The 19,597-nt window shown below is 37.9% G+C and overlaps 1 protein-coding gene across 2 annotated transcripts in view; it reads right to left on the reverse strand.

Annotated features, from left to right (window-relative positions):
* ZNF566 (zinc finger protein 566) overlaps nt 1-19,143 on the reverse strand; it is a 36,788-nt gene extending 17,645 nt beyond the window's left edge. Inside the window, exons 1-4 of one of the 2 annotated variants that reach the window (XM_036832942.1) lie at nt 18,501-19,143; nt 9,263-9,335; nt 5,908-6,034; nt 5,509-5,607 (exon numbers count right to left, since the gene is read on the reverse strand). In XM_036832942.1, coding sequence (XP_036688837.1) covers nt 5,509-5,607; nt 5,908-6,034; nt 9,263-9,271 — 235 coding nt within the window. In that variant the 5' untranslated portion in view covers nt 9,272-9,335; nt 18,501-19,143. The remainder of the gene's footprint in view (nt 1-5,508; nt 5,608-5,907; nt 6,035-9,262; nt 9,336-18,500) is intronic. The other variant, XM_036832944.1, reaches the window with a different exon arrangement.
* Nucleotides 19,144-19,597: the final 454 nt, after the last annotated feature.

Below are 19,597 nucleotides of genomic sequence, written 5' to 3' on the forward strand. Positions count from 1 at the left end.
CTTTAATAATAACAACTGGGATAGATGAAGCACTGGCCTCCTGGTTGCTCCTCACACAGAGCCAATGCATACCTGCCTCGGGCCCTTGAATGTTTGGCTTCCTCTCTGGAATGTTCTTCTTCCCAGTAATCATATACAATGATTTACAGCTATACTTCTTCAGGTCTCTGTCCCAATGTCATCTTATTAGAAAAAGTTTCTTGTACCATATCACATAAAATAGCACCCCATTCCCTTTCTCCACTTTGTTTTTCTTTTCAGCACTTACCATTATATATTATATATTCATTTATTTGTGTATCTCTCCCTGCACCAGAGGGTAAACTCTGGAAATAGAGAGTCTGCACATTCTATTCACTGCTGTAACCTCAGTGTTGACTGTAGTGCTGGGCATGCAACAGGTATTCAATAAACATATACTGATCTATCGACAGATGAATGGACAAAGAAGATGTGGTTCTCAAGTGCTCATGGAACATTCTCCAGGATAGATCATATCTTGGGTCACAAATCAAGCCTTGGTAAATTTAAGAAAATTGAAATCGTATCAAGTATCTTTTCCAACCACAACGCTATGAGACTAGATATCAATTACAGGAAAAGATGTGTAAAAAATACAAACACATGGAGGCTACACAATACACTACTTAATAACGAAGTGATCACTGAAGAAATCAAAGGGGAAATCAAAAAATACCTAGAAACAAATGACAATGGAGATACGACGACCCAAAACCTATGGAACGCAGCAAAAGCAGTGCTAAGAGGGAAGTTTATAGCAATACAAGCCTACCTCAAGAAACAGGAAACATCTCGAATAAACAACCTAACCTTGCACCTAAAGCAATTAGAGAAAGAAGAACAAAAAAACCCCAAAGCTAGCAGAAGGAAAGAAATCATAAAGATCAGGTCAGAAATAAATGAAAAAGAAATGAAGGAAACAATAGCAAAAATCAATGAAACTAAAAGCTGGTTCTTTGAGAAGATAAACAAAATTGATAAACCATTAGCCAGACTCATCAAGAGAAAAAGGGAGAAGACTCAAATCAATAGAATTAGAAATGAAAAAGGAGAAGTAACCACTGACACTGCAGAAATACAAAAGATCATGAGAGATTACTACAAGCAACTCTATGCCAATAAATGGACAACCTGGAAGAAATGGACAGATTCTTAGAAATGCACAACCTGCCAAGACTGAACCAGGAAGAAATAGAAAATATGAACAGACCAATCACAAGCACTGAAATTGAAACTGTGATTAAAAATCTTCCAACAAACAAAAGCCCAGGACCAGATGGCTTCACAGGTGAATTCTATCAAACATTTAGCGAAGAGCTAACACCTATCCTTCTCAAACTCTTCCAAAATATTGCAGAGGGAGGAACACTCCCAAACTCATTCTACGAGGCCACCATCACCCTGATACCAAAACCAGACAAAGATGTCACAAAGAAAGAAAACTACAGGCTAATATCACTGATGAACATAGATGCAAAAATCCTCAACAAAATACTAGCAAACAGAATCCAACAGCACATTAAAAGGATCATACACCATGATCAAATGGGGTTTATCCCAGGAATGCAAGGATTCTTCAATATACGCAAATCAGTCAATGTGATACACCATATTAACAAATTGAAGGAGAAAAACCATATGATCATCTCAATAGATGCAGAGAAAGCTTTCGACAAAATTCAACACCCATTTATGATAAAAGCCCTGTAGAAAGTAGGCATAGAGGGAACTTTCCTCAACATAATAAAGGCCATATATGACAAACCCACAGCCAACATTGTCCTCAATGGTGAAAAACTGAAACCATTTCCACTAAGATCAGGAGCAAGACAAGGTTGCCCACTCTCACCACTATTAGTCAACATAGTTTTGGAAGTGTTAGCCACAGCAATCAGAGAAGAAAAAGAAATAAAAGGAATCCAAATCGGAAAAGAAGAAGTAAAGCTGTCACTGTTTGCAGATGACATGATACTATACATAGAGAATCCTAAAGATGCTACCAGAAAACTCCTAGAGCTAATCAATGAATTTGGTAAAGTAGCAGGATACAAAATTAATGCACAGAAATCTCTTGCATTTCTATACACTAATGACGAAAAATCTGAAAGTGAAATTAAGAAAACACTCCCGTTTACCATTGCAACAAAAAGAATAAAATATCTAGGAATAAACCTACCTAAGGAGACAAAAGACCTGTATGCAGAAAATTATAAGACACTGATGAAAGAAATTAAAGATGATACAAATAGATGGAGAGATATACCATGTTCTTGGATTGGAAGAATCAACATTGTGAAAATGACTCTACTACCCAAAGCAATCTACAGATTCAATGCAATCCCTATCAAACTACCACTGGCATTTTTCACAGAACTAGAACAAAAAATTTCACAATTTGTATGGAAACACAAAAGACCCCGAATAGCCAAAGCAATCTTGAGAACGAAAAATGGAGCTGGGGGAATCAGGCTCCCTGACTTCAGACTATACTACAAAGCTACAGTAATCAAGACAGTTTGGTACTGGCACAAAAACAGAAATATAGATCAATGGAACAGGATAGAAAGCCCAGAGATAAACCCACGCACATATGGTCACCTTATCTTTGATAAAGGAGGCAAGCATATACAGTGGAGAAAAGACAGCCTCTTCAATAAGTGGTGCTGGGAAAATTGGACAGATACATGTAAAAGTATGAAATTAGAACACTCCCTGACACCATGCACAAAAATAAACTCAAAATGGATTAAAGACCTAAGCGTAAGGCCAGACACTATCAAACTCTTAGAGGAAAACATAGGCAGAACACTCTATGACATACATCACAGCAAGATTCTTTTTGACCCAGCTCCTAGAGAAATGGAAATAAGAACACAAATAAACAAATGGGACCTAATGAAACTTAAAAGCTTTTGCACAGCAAAGGAAACCATAAACAAGACCAAAAGACAACCATCAGAATGGGAGAAAATATTTGCAAATGAAGCAACTGACAAAGGATTAATCTCCAAGATTTACAAGCAGCTCACGCAGCTCAATAACAAAAAAATGAACAACCCAATCCAAAAATGGGCGGAAGACCTAAATAGACATTTCTCCAAAGAAGATATACAGATTGCCAACAGACACATGAAAGAGTGCTCAACATCATTAATCATTAGAGAAATGCAAATCAAAACTACAATGAGATATCATCTCACACCGGTCAGAATGGCCATCATCAAAAAATCTAGAAACAATAAATGCTGGAGAGGGTGTGGAGGAAAGGGAACACTCTTGCACTGTTGGTGGGAATGTAAATTGATACAGCCACTATGGAGAACAGTATGGAGGTTCCTTTAAAAACTACAAATAGAACTACCATACGACCCAGCAATCCCAGTACTGGGCATATACCCTGAGAAAACCATAGTTCAAAAAGAGTCATGTACCAAAATGTTCATCGCAGCTCTATTTACAATAGCCAGGACATAGAAGCAACCTAAATGTCCATCGACAGATGAATGGATAAAGAAGATGTGGCACATATATACAATGGAATATTACTCAGCCATAAAAAGAAATGAAATGGAGGTATTTGTAATGAGGTGGATGGAGTTAGAGTCTGTCATACAGAGTGAAGTAAGTCAGAAAGAGAAAAACAAATACAGTATGCTAACACATATATATGGAATCTAAGGGGAAAAAAAAAAAAGCCATGAAGAACCTAGTGGCAAGACGGGAATAAAGACACAGACCTACTAGAGAATGGACTTGAGGATATGGGGAGGGGGAGGGGTGAGATGTGACAAGGTGAGAGAGTGTCATGGACATATATACACTACCAAATGTGAAATAGATAGCTAGTGGGAAGCAGCCGCATAGCACAGGGAGATCAGCTCGGTGCTTTGTGACCACCTAGAGGGGTGGGATGGGGAGGGTGGGAGGGAGGGAGATGGAAGAGATATGGGAACATATGTATATGTATAACTGATTCACTTTGTTATAAAGCAGAAACTAACACACCATTGTAAAGCAATTATACTTCAATAAAGATGTTTAAAAAAAAAAAAGAAGAAGATGTGGTACATATATACAATGGAATATTACTCAGCCATTAAAAAGAATGAAATAATGCCATTTGCAGCAATATGGATGGACCTGAAGATTATCATACTAAGCGAAGTCAGACAGAGAAAGACAAATATCATACGCTATCACTTATACGTGGAATTAAAAAAAATAATAATACAAATGAACTTATTTACAAAACAGAAACAGACTCACAGACTTAGAGAATGAACTTATGGTTACCAGGGGGAAGGGTGGGGGGGAGGGATAAACTGGGAGTTTGGGAATGACATGTACACACTGCTATATTTAAAACAGGTAACCAACAAGGACCTACTGTATAGCACAGGGAACTCTGCTCAATATTCTGTAATAACCTGAATGGGAAAAGAATTTGAAAAAGAATAGATACATGTATATGTATAAATGAATCACTTTGTTGTACACCTGAAACTAACACAACATTGTTAATCAACTGTTCTTCAATATAAAATAAAAATTTTTTAAAAAAACATATACTGAATTAAGGAATGTGCTGTCCTGGTTTTTCCTTTTTTTTAAAAATTTATCTTTGCTAGCACTAAGCTCTCAATGGAGGCACAGAGCCTTTTTGCCTTTTTTCCATTAAAGTCAATGACATGCATGCTCAAATTTCCCTCTATGACATCTATGTGGATCAACTCCTCTTCTACCTCTTTAGCCCTCACTTTCTGCTGGGCTCCCTATTTTAACCTCACTTATGGTGCTTCTACATTTTAGGAGTTATACATAGTATCCCTATTAAGCTATAAACTCTGAAATTGCTTATTCATTTTTTGTTGTTTTTTTTTTTTTCATTTTTGGCTGTACCATGCGGCTTAAGGGATCTTAGTTCCCCGACCAGGGATCGAACCCGTGCCCCCTTCAGTGGAAGCGTGGAGTCCTAACCACTGGACCACCAGGGAATTCCTGCTTGTTTGTTTTTTAATCTCTTCAGTACCTAGCAGACAGAGTACTTCACACACATTAGAAAATCAGTAAATGAATGAATCAATGAGTGTATGAGCTACTGTATCATAAAAACCCTAAAGGAAATAAGTCTTTGGTAATGTAGAAAAAAAAAATATTTCAGGAGACAGTGATGCTTTTTAAAGACTAAATACAAAAGAGGATAAGCTGATAAGGAAGTAGATACAAATTTGGAAAGAAAGGAATATTATTAGAGAAGGTGGAGGAGGGCACCAGCTGTTTAGAATTGGGACAGAAGTACACGAGGAGAAGAGCAGGTGGAATGTGTTAAGTAAGGGGAAAAGGTAAGATCATTTGAAATGTCATGCTGAAAAGGCTTACTTTTGCGCAACAGGCCTAAAGTTTTTAAGGAGAGTTTCCCAGATTTCATCTCAAAGGTGCAGTCTCTCCACTGACCAATTGGGTCATTACCTGACATGCCTCACTTACCTGGCCACTGGTCTCTTGTTAGCTCTCTGTCAACCAACCAGGGTTCCTTCCCTTGCTCCAAGAAGGAGATCACATCTGGTTTAGAAATAGAATGTCCTGCTTACAAAAGAAGTAATGAGATAAGTTTATGATGAGAATGTCCCAGAATTCAAATCCAGTCCCTCCATTATTAAGAAAGAGTCAAAGAAAGATACATCAGATTTATGAAACATAACAGAGGACTTGAAACTTCCCTCATAACTCAATGCAGCTTCCTCTTTCTAACTCTACAGTATTAAAATTATTCCTCCGGAAATAAGCTGTAGAAATCCAAATGGTTACTTGAAAGGTAGGTGAGTATAACACCAGAATAAGTAGACCTTCTCAAGGCAGAATCTGAATTATTATGGACGTCCTTACCCATTGAAACCAGGTTGCTGTAATTCTCCAACATCACCTCTCTGTATAAATCTCTCTGAGCATCATTCAGGTACTCCCACTCCTCCTGAGAGAAGTCTATGGACACATCACTGAACATCACTGACTCCTGGAACAACAACCATGTTAAATTGTTAAAAATTAGATTGGATTAATAAACATAAGTGTTTTTGTGACGGAAAGAGAGAAGAAAAAAATAAAGCTAGAAGAGGGACTTCCCTGGTGGCGCAGTGGTTAAGAATCTGCCTGCCAATGCAGGGGACACAGGTTCGAGCCCTGGTCCGGGAAGATCCCACATGCTGCGGAGCAACAAAGCCAGTGCGCCACAACTACTGAGCCTGCGCCCTAGAGCCTGCGAGCCACAATTACTGAGCCCACGTGCCACAACTACTGAAGCCCACATGCCTAGAGCCTGTGCTCTGCAACAAGAGAAACCACTGCAGTGAGAAGCCCACGCACCACAAGGAAGAGTAGCCCCCACTCACCACAACTAGAGAAAGCCCGTGCACAGCAACAAAGACCCAACACAGCCCAAAATAAATAAATAAATAAATTTATTAAAATAAAGCTAGAAGAAGTGAAAACCAGCAAGCATACAGAGTGGGGCTGAATGTCTGGGATGCATCTGGAGGACTGTAAACAAATAAGCAGGACTGAATCACTGAGCTTCCAAGTCATCTGTTTCCTCCAAGGAAAATGCCTGTGTATAGTGGGACACTTCCATTATCCAAGTAAGTCTGGGAAGGTACAAAATCCAGCCAAGACGAGTTTCCTCATTAAATGAAACAGTATACACAAACAACTAGCAAATGCTTGTCATATAATATGTTATGAATACATGTGACTATCTTTTCCAAAATAGCTATAAGTAAAATTTCAGAATAAGGGATAAAAAGAAGACATTAAAAGTAGGTTGGACAAAAGCCATCAAGAATCAGAGAGGCGGGGCTTCCCTGGTGGCGCAGTGTAAGAATCCTCCTGCCAAGGCAGGGGACACGGGTTCGAGCCCTGGGCCGGGAAGATCCCACATGCTGCAGAGCAACTAAGCTCGTGAGCCACAACTACTGAGCCCATGTGCCACAACTACTGATGCCTGCACGCCTAGATCCCGTGCTCCGCAACAAGAGAAGCCACTGCAATGAGAAGCCCCTGCACCGCAATGAAGAGCAGCCCCTGCTCGCCGCAACTAGAGAAAGCCTGCGTGCAGCAACAAAGACCCAACACAGCCAAATAAATAAATAAATAAAAAATAAATTAAAAAAAAAAAAAAAACGGACCAGAGAGGCAATGGGGTTCCTAAGAAAACCACTAAAAACAAGAAATGGTAAGAACAATTCTTCAATATGCTGATGAAGAAAAGAAATTCTGATCTAGAAATCTATAACCAAATTTTCATTCTGTTGTGACAATTGAAAAAAGAAATTCCTAGACATGGAACGACTCAGCACAATTTCTTAGGAAACTACCAGAGGCTGTGCTCCACCAAAATCAGAGAGTAAACTAGAAAAGAGGAAGACATGGGATTCAAGAAATAAGTGAATTAACACGGGAGAACAGTGAAGGAAAATCCCAGGGGGGGGAAAAAAAAAGGGAAGTCTTTGGGAAACAGACCTAGAGAGCAACTAGATGGGAGCAGGGTGAAAAAGGGAATAGGGACAGATGTCTCCATGTTCAAAAGGAATTGATGTGTTTGACCAGATGGAAAACGTATTGATTGGCATGTGGCAGTGATTCTGGAGATTTTGGATATAAATACATGGAAAACTAAGCAAATGGGGGAAAGAAAGCAATTAACCCCAGGAAAAATGAAAGCTTGTAACAGAAAAAAGCCATGAGCTGGCTCAGCAGTGAGTGATATTTGCAGTCCTAAGAATGTGTACACTATTGATTTAACCAAAAATTGTGATATAATAACAGAATCAGAGGAAATGAAGGGTGCAATATGTAAGTATAATGTCCTTTCCACTCTGCAGTAAGTCAAGAGATAATGAGTAAAACTGATTATCAATATTCAAGAGTTGAGGGCAGCTACCTTTTGGGAGTGGAACTGGTAGTGGAGCCAGATTGAAACAGCACTACTTTACTTCTGAACATGTATAATATTACTTTAAAAAATATTTTAAATTTGCATATAATTCAAGACTGATCCATTCTAATGTCACACTACTGTATAATAAGTTATTCCTTGTTAAATTCTTTCCATAAGCATATTTTTTTCACTGAATAATATTCTATAATATGGACATAAATGACAACTTCTCCTTTGCTTTCAGACGTTGAGGCTGAAGGTGATCTTTAAAGACCTTCCCAACATTGGCCCAATCTCACCTAAAACCGCCCATTGCTCAACTGTAAATTTCCTTTGTTCCTGAACTACAGGAAATTGGCAGAACGTGATCCAGTTTCACACAATGGCATTACTGATGTCTATTTATCATGGATGATCTCGTGGGGTGTCAGAGCTTTGTACCAACCACCAGTCATACCTCCAAACCTGAAAGTCTCATACATAGGAGATCTTTCCGTGTGTTAAGAATGAAATCAAACAAAACCATTCCACATACTTTCTTACTAGAAAACCTAGGTCTGTGGAGATGATCAGGGCTTTTCCCTATGAGGTGCCCCTAATTACCCATCTCCATCCTATCAAATCACTGTCCAAAGCAAATTAGATTAACAAATGGAAAACACATTTCTGTTCTACCAAGATTTCTGACACAACTCTGAGAGAAGATGCTGAAGGACTTACTAAATGGATTTGTAAACACTGTTTAAAAGAAGAAGGGGGGACTGTGGAGGGCACTGGGTAGTTTAGGAGGAAACAGGGGTCAGGTTCCTGAAGGGGAACCATGTTAACCAGTGGAAAAAACTTTCTTCCAAACCTGGTCTCAGTCAGACTGTTTTTACATTATGTAATTAACAATTTGTGGGAACAAATAAAGATACTTGATGAACTCCATAAGCAATTTTCTAATGGATTTCAATCTGATTAAGACCCCTTCAGAGAAACTTGTTATCTAACCCCTCAGCCCTCTAACAGTTATCTGTAATTTAAGAGTATAAAGATCTTTAACCGGACATTCCTTTCTTTTTTCCAACAATGATTATCTAACCACTTATTTTTTCTATAAATATTTCCACCACGAGAAATTTTTGAATTGACTTATTAGAGACCTTTTCTTTAGAGCAAGAGTAAGAGAATTTTGGCATTGCATATAACTAAACTGTCTGAAAGTTGTTTTTTTAAAACACCTAAAAGCTCATGATGAGGAAAGCAAATATTTACATGTATTGGGTAAAAATGACTCTATTTGAGCAAAAAGAAACAGCATCTCACCTGAGCCATGGCTTTGATATTTGCAGAAAAGGACCAGTCTTCCTCTGGGCTCCTCTTCTGGAAAAAGGCAGAGCTGGAGGAGACGAAAAGAAGCTATATAAGATCCCACTTGCCTCATAGCTCCCAGAATGATCATATTTCCCCTCTGTTCACTCCACACAAACAGTTGAGGGGTATCAGTGAGAAGAATGGGCAAATCTCTCATTATCCCCTACTCCAGAAACCTCAAGCTTTGACTAGAGCCAGATAGATCTGGACAACTTGACATGGGTTAGAGAACATAGCTTGTATATATACACATATACACACAAAGATGTACTTTTGAAAAGTACAAATTTTAGCATATTATACACACTGTTACTATTTTTACTTAATATATCTTGGACCAGATCCCAACTAGTACATTCAGAGCTACATAATTCTCTTAGCTACATTGGATTCTACTAAATGGATACACTTTAATTTATTCAACCAATTTGCTGCCAATGATCATTTGGGTTGTTTCCAGTCTTTCACTATAACAAACAATGCTGTGATATATATTCTTGTACATAAATCATTTTACCTGTATATAAATTCTGAATGATTAATTCCTAAAAGTTGATCATACGCATTTTAATTTGGATATACATTGGTCAAACCAATTTTCAATGATCTTGGATTGTACAATCAGGTCCCAAGTCCTGACCAAGAAACATCTGGTTGATAAACCAGATCCTCTAATCTTGCCTAGTTGAGAAGACTTTTGGGGTTAATGAGCCTTGACTTAAGAAAACTGAAATCCAGAAAAGCAAACAAAGTAATTTTACAGAATTTACAGTAATTTGGGGAAGATATTAAAATTAGCATAACAATATAAAGGAATTAAAAACTACAGAAATAACATAGAAATGGACTAAACCCACATCACTGATGCTTTAGAACAGCTTTTGACTATAAGTACAGTAATAAAATTCATAATAATTGTGTATATTCTGTGTGCTTCTATACTAATAGAAGTCTAAAACTGTTTAAGGGGAGTAACTGAATTTGTCATCGATGTTTAAATGTTTAAGAAAATTTGTGTTTTTTTGTTTATTGGATATAGGAATGTAATAAACTGAGCATTATAAAAGTATAATGGGCAGTGAGCATCCTCTATATATACCAAGCTCCTTGATCATCAAACAGTTTATCAATAATTTCATGTAAAACTGACCACTCAGGAAGTAACACCATGGTATCATGTTATAAATTATTTAATGGCACTTCTACCCCTAGTTACTCACTGCATTCCCCCACAGGTAAACACATTCCAGGAAATGAAAACCAAAGTAATCCACAAATGCCTCTTCCTTAAAACCTGAAAGCATTCCTTTAAATAACTATTATTACTACTTACTAAGTTCTTAGTATTTTTATCAACCACATAGCCTCTTACATGCCAGGTATTGTGCTAAAAGAAGGGGGGACTGTGGAGGTCACTGTTGATACTAAAGAATCAACAGTAATCCAGAAAGAAAGAGTTCCTTCTCCTATACTCCTCACTTTTAAGTCCCCCTTTCTGGTCTCTCTTCCTGGCCTTTCCCTGACTTTAAAGGGACTTCCTCAAGTGCTATACCTTCCAAGCAGAATGGGCAGGAAACATCTCACTTCAATAGCTCCATACTATGTTTGTCACATTCCCAGCCCTCTTCATCTTTGCCCCAGATGGTATCCTCCCAGGCTGAATTCTTGCATCTGGAGGATCTGCTCCTCCCTTTTAAAGCCAACAATCTCTGTGGCCAAGACCATCGTATATTTGCAACATGACCACACCTGGGGCATGGAGCACTGCCAGAAGATACCACTACGGAGAAGAGAGTCTTACAATCTAATAGGTGATTTAAAATTTTTGAGAATTTTGCACTCTTCTAAATAACACACCTCTTTTAATTAAAAAAAAAATGTAATGTATTAAATATTTCCAGCATTACCCTGAAAATTTCCTGTATGCTAGGAACTGTAGTTGTCTGCTAGTAACAGAGACCTGAAAAGCAGTTTAATTTTTCTTATACAATGAGAAGGCTAGAAGTAGGTAGTGGCTGGCTTGGGTTCCCATGGTTGTTTTAGACACAATATCTATTATACAATTAAAGATTACTAGACATGCAAAGAGATAAAAACAGAAAACAGCAGCAGAACCAAAGACAATTTAGATACTGGAGTTGGCAAACAAATAATTTTAAATGGCTATAATTAAAATGTTAAAGGCAACCAAGGAAAAGATAGGCAAATGGATGATAAAACGAAGAAACTAAACAGAATTGAAATCCATAAAATTTTGGCAAATTAAGAAACAAAGAAGTCATTGCATGGTTTTGAGGTCAGACAAGCAGAAGACAGGATCACTGAACTCAAAGACAAGCCAACAAAAAATAGCCACATGAAGTGTGGGAGAAAAAAAATAACAGGAGTATAAAAGACACACGAGACACTGTTAAAAGATCTACGACAAACATAAGTGGAGTCTCAGAAGGAGAAGAGATTGGAGAGGAATTAATATTTGAATAGATGTATACACTGATGTGTATAAAATTGATGACTAATAAGAACCTGCTGTATAAAAAAATAAATAAAATTAAATTAAAAAATTAAACAACAACAACAACAAAAGAGCCTATGGGGGAGACCGATCTGAAAAAAAATTTTTTAATTAAAAAAAAAATTTTTTTTTAATTTGAATAGATTAATTGATTAAAAGTCTCAACAAGAGTTTCAACCCCCTTCTTCAGGTTTCTTCAGCAAACCTGAAGAATAATATATAAGAAGGTAAACAAAACACACAAAACAAAAGCAAAACCACAACCAAGCATATCAGAGTCAAACCGCTAAAAACCAAAGAGAAAGGAAAAAATTATTGATGTACCCAGAAGAATGAAAGATCTATTACCAACAGCACTGATAAAAAAGAAAGGGATAACATGAACAAAATCAGGAATGAAAAAGGGAACATTATTAAAGATAGCATTGACGTTAAAAAGATAATAAGAGAATACTAATAACTTTATGTTCTTAAGTTTGAAAGCTTAGAGGAAATGGACAAATTCCCTGGAAAAAAATGCCAAAACTGACAAAACAAACAGAAACAACAGAATAGCTGAAAAGTTAAATTGATTCCATAATTTAAAATTTACCTATCAAGAAAATTTCAGGCCCAGATAGCTTCACCAGTGAATTCTTCCAAAGTTAAGGATTAACTGTAGCCTTACAATGTAGTGAAAAGAGAACACAAGGAATTCTTCCCAACTCATATGAGGCTAATGTAAGCCTGACACCAAAACTTAATGAAGACATTAGAAGAAAAGAAAATTATAGGCCAATATTTCTCATGAACACACATGCAGAAATTCTACAAAAAGTATTAGCAAATCTAACCCACTGGGGGAAAAATGTAATACATTATGGCTAAGTAGGGTTTATTTCAGGAATAAAAGGTTGGTTCAACTTTTGAAAATCAACATAATTTACCAGATTAATAATAAACAATACCACATTTGATCCTTTCATAGACACAGAAAACGCATTTAACTAAATTCAGCCCTCATTAATGTAAAAAAGTCTTAGCAAATGAGAAAGCGAACTCCCTCAACCTGATAAATAGCATCTACAATAGGTGTTTTTGTAGATGCTAATACAAGGACAAATACAAAAATCAATTGTACTTTTAGCAGCAATTGGAAATTTTTCAAAATTTAAATGCTGTTAAAATTTCAACAGTAAATGTCAAATACCCAGGTATAAATCTACAAAAGATGTGAACTGAAAACCATAGCTAACTGATGAGAGAAATTAAAGACCTTAACAAATGTAGATATAAGCCATATTTAATAGTTGGAAGATGCAAAACTGATGTCAATTCTCCCCATATTAACAAATAAATACACAAACAAAATCCCACCAATGATTTTCCTTTTTTGGTGAGAATTAACAAACTGATTCTAACATCTACAGGAAATTGATTTCTTGAAAAAGAAAAAAAGTCAGAGGATTAATACTACAGATTTCAAGACAGTGGTACTGACAAAAGACAAAAAATAAAAAAGAATACAGTTCAGAAAGAGAGCCACATATATACTACCACCTGATTTATGATAAAAGCTCCTTGCAATTCAGATGGGCAAGGATGGTATGTTCAATAAAATAGTGGTGGAACAACTGGGTACTTGAATGGAAAAAAAATTAACCTTTATCCTTACCTCTCACCGTACACAAAAATTAATTCAATATGGATCATAGTCTTAAATGTGAATGATAAATTTATAAAGCTTCTAAAAGAAAACATAGGAGTGTATCTTCAAGACCTTGGGAATAATCAAAGATTTCTTTTCAAGATATAAAAAAACCACTAATCCTAAAAGACAAAGGGCTAAAAAACTGCTAGAAAAATGGGGAAAGATATAAATAGGCAATCACAAAAAAAGATTTTAAAATGTTCAAGCACATTCATAATTAAAGAAATTAGAAAACAACACCGAGATACTATGTTTCATGTATTAGATTGGTAAAAACAAAAGACATGCATGAGGACACATTCTGCTCCTAGGCTGTGGGGAGAAAGAGGCACTCTTACACACTGCAAGTGGGAATGAAAACTGGTACAACAGCTCTAAAGGAGAATTTAGCAACACCTAACAAAACTGCATACACACCTACCTTTTGACCCAGCAATCCCACTTCTAGGAATCTACTCTGAAGATATACCTCCAGCAATACAAAAATACATATATACAAAGTATTCATTGCAGCACTATTTCTAGTAGTAAAATATTGACCTAAATGCCCATAATAGGAGAGTGGTTGAATAAACTATGATTAAATCCATATACTGGAATATTATGTAGCTGTAAAAAAGAATTATTAGTATCTCTTTGAATTGCAGTAGAATAATGTCCAGGATATGTCATTAAGTGAAAGAAGCAATGTTCAAAAGAGTACCTAGAATATGTTATCTTTAATGCAAAAAAAAAGAGGTCATTCAAAAGAGTACCTGTATCTGCTCATTTGTGCAAAGGAAATACCAGAAGGATAAAACAGAAACTAACGAGACTGATTATGTACAAGAAGTGAGCAGGAACCATGTTAATGTTTTCATACTCAAAATATTATGACATGTTACAATCAACCAGGATGTGAAGGAACCCAAAGTGTAACACACAAAGCTAAATGTAGGAAAAATGAGTAACAAAACTATACTGAAGAGGGTAGTGAAGAAAACTAAATTGAGTAACTTTGGAAACAGTTTTGACTATATAAGGTTAAGTTAAAGAACAAAAAAGTTGCACACAAATACTTTACTGTACTTAGTACATTTATTTTTTACACGACTATGGGGTTAGCAATTCTGCAACTACTTTATATACATTCTAGGATATGTGTAAAAAAATTATTGATACTAAGAAGCAGGTTTCTCACTGTTGGAGAAAAGAGTTACAAATAAGGAAATGGCCAAACCTGAAGGGAGACAATTCTCCATGAGTCTTGCATGTTTCTGCACATGTTGCCAGATCAGAGACTAAGTGCTTTTATTCTGGATAATTTCTGCAAGATGTTTATATAATGAACAGCCTTGGAGGACAGAGATAGTCTCTCTCTAGAGCAAAAGCCAGGCATGCTTATTACCCATTATAAAAGGTTCAGGTTCCCTAAATTCAAGGGAGCACATAAATACCTGTGTATTTTGCATCACCCTATGGGTGCAAGTGAACCAGTGCAAGGAAAATATTGATACTTTGGCTACTGCTACCACAATGAGCAACAAACTTTCATCTCTGACTCCGAAATCTCATGTCTTCTACCAGCATCTGTGAAGCTGCCCAAGCTAACTTTTAACTTATAAGTAGGGTAAAATCTCAGACACTTCACAGTTCTTGACAGAATCCCATGGTATTGAACTGGGATTGAAAGTATGAGTATGAACTGGTGGTTTTTAAATATATACAAATAAAGATAGATAGATAGATAGGTAGATAGATATGTGTGTATATACATTTGCTTATTTTCTAGCTCTGTCCGTTGCCAGGAACTAGAGGAATTACACCCAGATAGAAATGAGCACACCAAGTGCCCAGAGCTTGGTTTATAAATCCACTCTCCAATAAAAGAAACCAGGGATCCTTGGAGAAATTGCTGCTTCCAGGGCTAGAGGAGGGAAAAATACAAGCCTGGAACATATTGGCGCCAGAAAGTAAGACAGTGCTCAAAAAAATAATGGCATGTTGAAAGGACACAGAAGTCAAACTGAAGGAGTTCCTAGTGGCCAAATCTGGGACAATTTGGGCAACAAAATATGTAACAATAATAGATTATGAACTCATAGAATAATATATATATATATCTATGAGTTCATAAATAAATAATTGAACACATATGAGGAATAAGGGACAACTCTTCTTAACACTAGAATTTAAATTAATAAATGTAGAAGGAATGATGGAAAGGGAAAATCACCACTAGGCAAACATCACAGTAATAATTGTTACAGATAAGAATTATCAATGGATATTAAAATTAATGAGTGAAAGTATAATGAGAAACAGTATTTTTGCATAGTCCCAAAGCACCTCCCCACAAGATACTTATTAATTAAAAAGAGGAATACAGTAATTTTTCAAAGGAGAAACCAGGCAGACACCACCTTTAACCAAGTGATCAAAGTTAACATTACCAATAATGAGATATACTGATATAACTCCTGATATGACACATTGAGAAGAACACAACATCATTTCTGTGATCTTTTTGCCAAAAATGCATAGTCTAAATTTAGTCACGAGGAAACAGCAGACAAATCCAAATGAAAGACATTCTACAAAATAACTGGCCAGTGCTCCTCAAAAGTGTCAAGGTCATAAAAGACAAAAAGGACCAAAGAACTATGTCAGATGGGAATAGACTAACAAAACAGGACAACTAAATCAATCTGGGAACTTAGATTGGATTCTGGAACAGAACAGGGCACTGATAAGACAATTAGCAAAATTTAAATAAGGTTTGTAAATTAGCAAACGTCTTGTATCAGGGTAAATTTCCTGGCTTTCATAATTGTACTGTGGACACCTGAGTGAAGAGTATATTGGAATTCTTTGCACTATGTTTACAATATGAAAATAAAAAGTTTTTTTTAATGAAAAAAGTTAAAAGGACAACAGAACACTTTTAAAAATTGGATATTCAAATGGCCAATAAAGATATGAAAAGGTGCTGAACATCATTACACACCAGGGAAATGCAAATTAAAACTGTGATGAAATTCCACTACACATCCACCAGAATAGTTAAAAGACTGATAATTTCAAATAATGGAGACGATGTGGAACACCTGAAACTCTCATACAGTACTGGATGGAATGTAAATTGGTACAACATGAGATATTGGTAGTATCCATTAAACATGCCTGCCCAATGATCTAGCAATTCCTAAATATTTACTCAAGAGAAGAGCATTTACGTGTTCACCAAAACCACAGTAGAATGTTCATAGCAGCAACACAATTCGTAATAGCCCCAAATCAGAAAATATCAAATGTCCCTGAACAGTGTAATCAATTAATAAATTGCAATATACCCCGAAATGTAATGAGAACTAAGTACAATTACACTCAAAAACATAGATGAATCTCATAGACATAACGTGGAACAAAAGAAGCCAGGCATAAAAGAACACATGCCATATAATTCCATTTATATATGAAATTCAAGAATGGGTAAAATTAATTAATGGTTATAGAATTCTGAATATTGATTCTGGGAGAGGAATAACTGGGAAGGGGCATGAGGGAAACTTCTGGGGTGCTGGCAAAGTTCTTTATGTTGATCCAGGAAACTGTTTTATCGCTGTATACTGAAGATTTGTGCACTTTACTGTATATATGCTATATGTCATAAAAATGTTTTAAAAAATCTATCAGAACCATGTTTTGGTAGGGACATGGAGCAATGAGATGTTTCAAACACTGCTGTGCAAATATAAATCTGGCACCCTCTTTTGTAAATATTTTGGCACTATTTGGTAAAGTGGAAGATATATGACCTAGCAACTCCATTGGTAGGTAAACTCATGCATGTGTACCCTATGTAAAAGAATGCTCCTGGCAGCATAGTCTATAAAGTCAAAAACTAGAAATAACTCAAATGTCCATCATTACTAGAAGGGATGAATAATAGTAGTATACTTTAAAGGGATGGAATACAATATAGCAAGGAAAACAAATGAACCACTATTATATCTAATATGCATAATTCTCAAAAACATAGTTGTACAAATAAGCAAAGTAAGAGATAAAAGACGTTATGGCAGGGGCTTCCCTAGTGGCACAGTGGTTGAGAATCTGCCTGCCAATGCAGGGGACACGGGTTCGAGCCCTGGTCTGGGAAGATCCCACATGCCGCGGGGCAACTGGGCCCAAGAGCCACAATTACTGAGCCTACGCGTCTGGAGCCTGTGCTCCGCAACAAGAGAGGCCGCGGTGGTGAGAGGCCCGCGCACCGCGATGAGGAGTGGCCCCCGCTTGCCACAACTAGAGAAAGCCTTCGCACAGAAATGAAGACCCAACACAGCCATAAATAAATTAATTAATTAATAAAAAAAAAAGTATGGCAGCATTCATATAAAGTTTAAAAACGGGGGGAAACTACAGTATAATGCTTAAAGAGGTAAACACAAGCGAAAAAACTTCAAACATTTAGCCAGTCACACACAAACTTAAATCACCATGGTGACATACAGCTAGAGATAACCCACAACCCAACAACAGGACAGCATACCCAGAGCCTCAAATGGTCACATAAGCACAATCACACATTTACCAAGAGGACAGTCAGTCACAACCGGCACTGTCACAGGCACTGCACACCTGCAAAAGGTTGCACAGTCACAATCACACTAACCACAGATTAAAACCACACAGTATCCACAGGTACCCCCACGTGCACTCTGCAGCCCACAGTCGCACAGTCACACCCCTCTACGGGGACAAACGCTATCACATCCACCGAGTCACAAGCTCCTCACACCCCTACATACAATGCCGCACGTGATTACACGCACATCACTGGGTCGCATCCCATCACACCAGCACAGTCACAGGCTCTCAGATTGTGCTGCACACGATTATCACTGGAACCACACACACGCTCACTACAGGAACAGCCAGACACAATCACGCGTTCATTCATCACATACCACTACACAGACACAATCACACAATTTCAAACTCACCCCCTCAGCGGTACAAAGCCGAGGCTCCGGTCCCGCCCTCTCCTCTGGTTCCCCACTTCAGGTCTTCCAAGCTTCCAAAGCAGCAGAACCTTCCAAAGGACTGTAACAGTCGTCTGTGCAGACCTGAGGGTCCCGCCAGCGCGTGACTTTGAGGCTGAATTCGCGCGAGAATAACGTTCTTGCCGAGAAGTCCTCTGGGAAGTGTAGTCAGAGACGTCCCTGCGGTGAGCAAGATGGCCGCCGGCCGCCCTGATTCCTCTCAGAGCTCAGCTGCGACCCAGCCGAAAGGATCGCATTCCGTCATCAAACCGCGCATCGGAGGCCTCATGGAGCGTGGCTCAGCCTTGGGCCGTGACTCCCAAAGAAGCTCACTCTGAAGCGTTTGAAAATGGACCTTCCGGGCCCGCCCTACTATCCCCTGGAGTTGAACAGGCTCTGGAAGAAAAGAACTAGTCCGCAAAGGGAGATAATTTGCACCGCCGAGCCTTCTGGGAAATGTAGTTAGGGAGCAGGAAAAGCGGTGGATGGGTCATTTGAAATTCGTCTTGATTTTTCACAGCCTGCGCTTGGTCACACCCCGGAGATTTCTGGGAGTGTCCCTGCGCCCAAGGAGTGCGCAGGCATCCTGGGTCGCCGTTTTGGCTTTTCGGGCGTGAGTTTGGTTTGGGGGTTCCTCAGTGCAGAGGGCTTGTGGGACCTGAGCTTCTGAGACCCAAATCTAGTCAGGGAGGACGAAGGGGAGGAAACCAGGAACCTGCAAAGTTATTGGGGAGGTTGAAGGGGGAGGAATCGTTAAACGTGAAACAGGGAGGGGTAAACCGAACGGGATGTGTTTCCGATGCTGCGAAGGGGGTTGATGCTATTCTGTGCTACTTACTGATTTCTCTGTGGTAGTCGGGGAGTGAGGAGAATGAGGGGGCGGTGAGGCAGGTTGTGCAGCAGGCAAGTAACGAAAACCCGGATGTGTGTGACTTAGGGTGTCAGGGGTAGTAGAGAGGGGCAGGAACAGAATTGTGTGTGTGTCTGTGTGTCTGTGTAATTGATAATTTAAATGAGTATCACCGTATGTATGACTGGGATTGTATACTGGAAAATAA

This window comes from Balaenoptera musculus, chromosome 19 (genome assembly GCF_009873245.2).
Source record: "Balaenoptera musculus isolate JJ_BM4_2016_0621 chromosome 19, mBalMus1.pri.v3, whole genome shotgun sequence".
Classification (NCBI taxonomy): domain Eukaryota; kingdom Metazoa; phylum Chordata; class Mammalia; order Artiodactyla; family Balaenopteridae; genus Balaenoptera; species Balaenoptera musculus.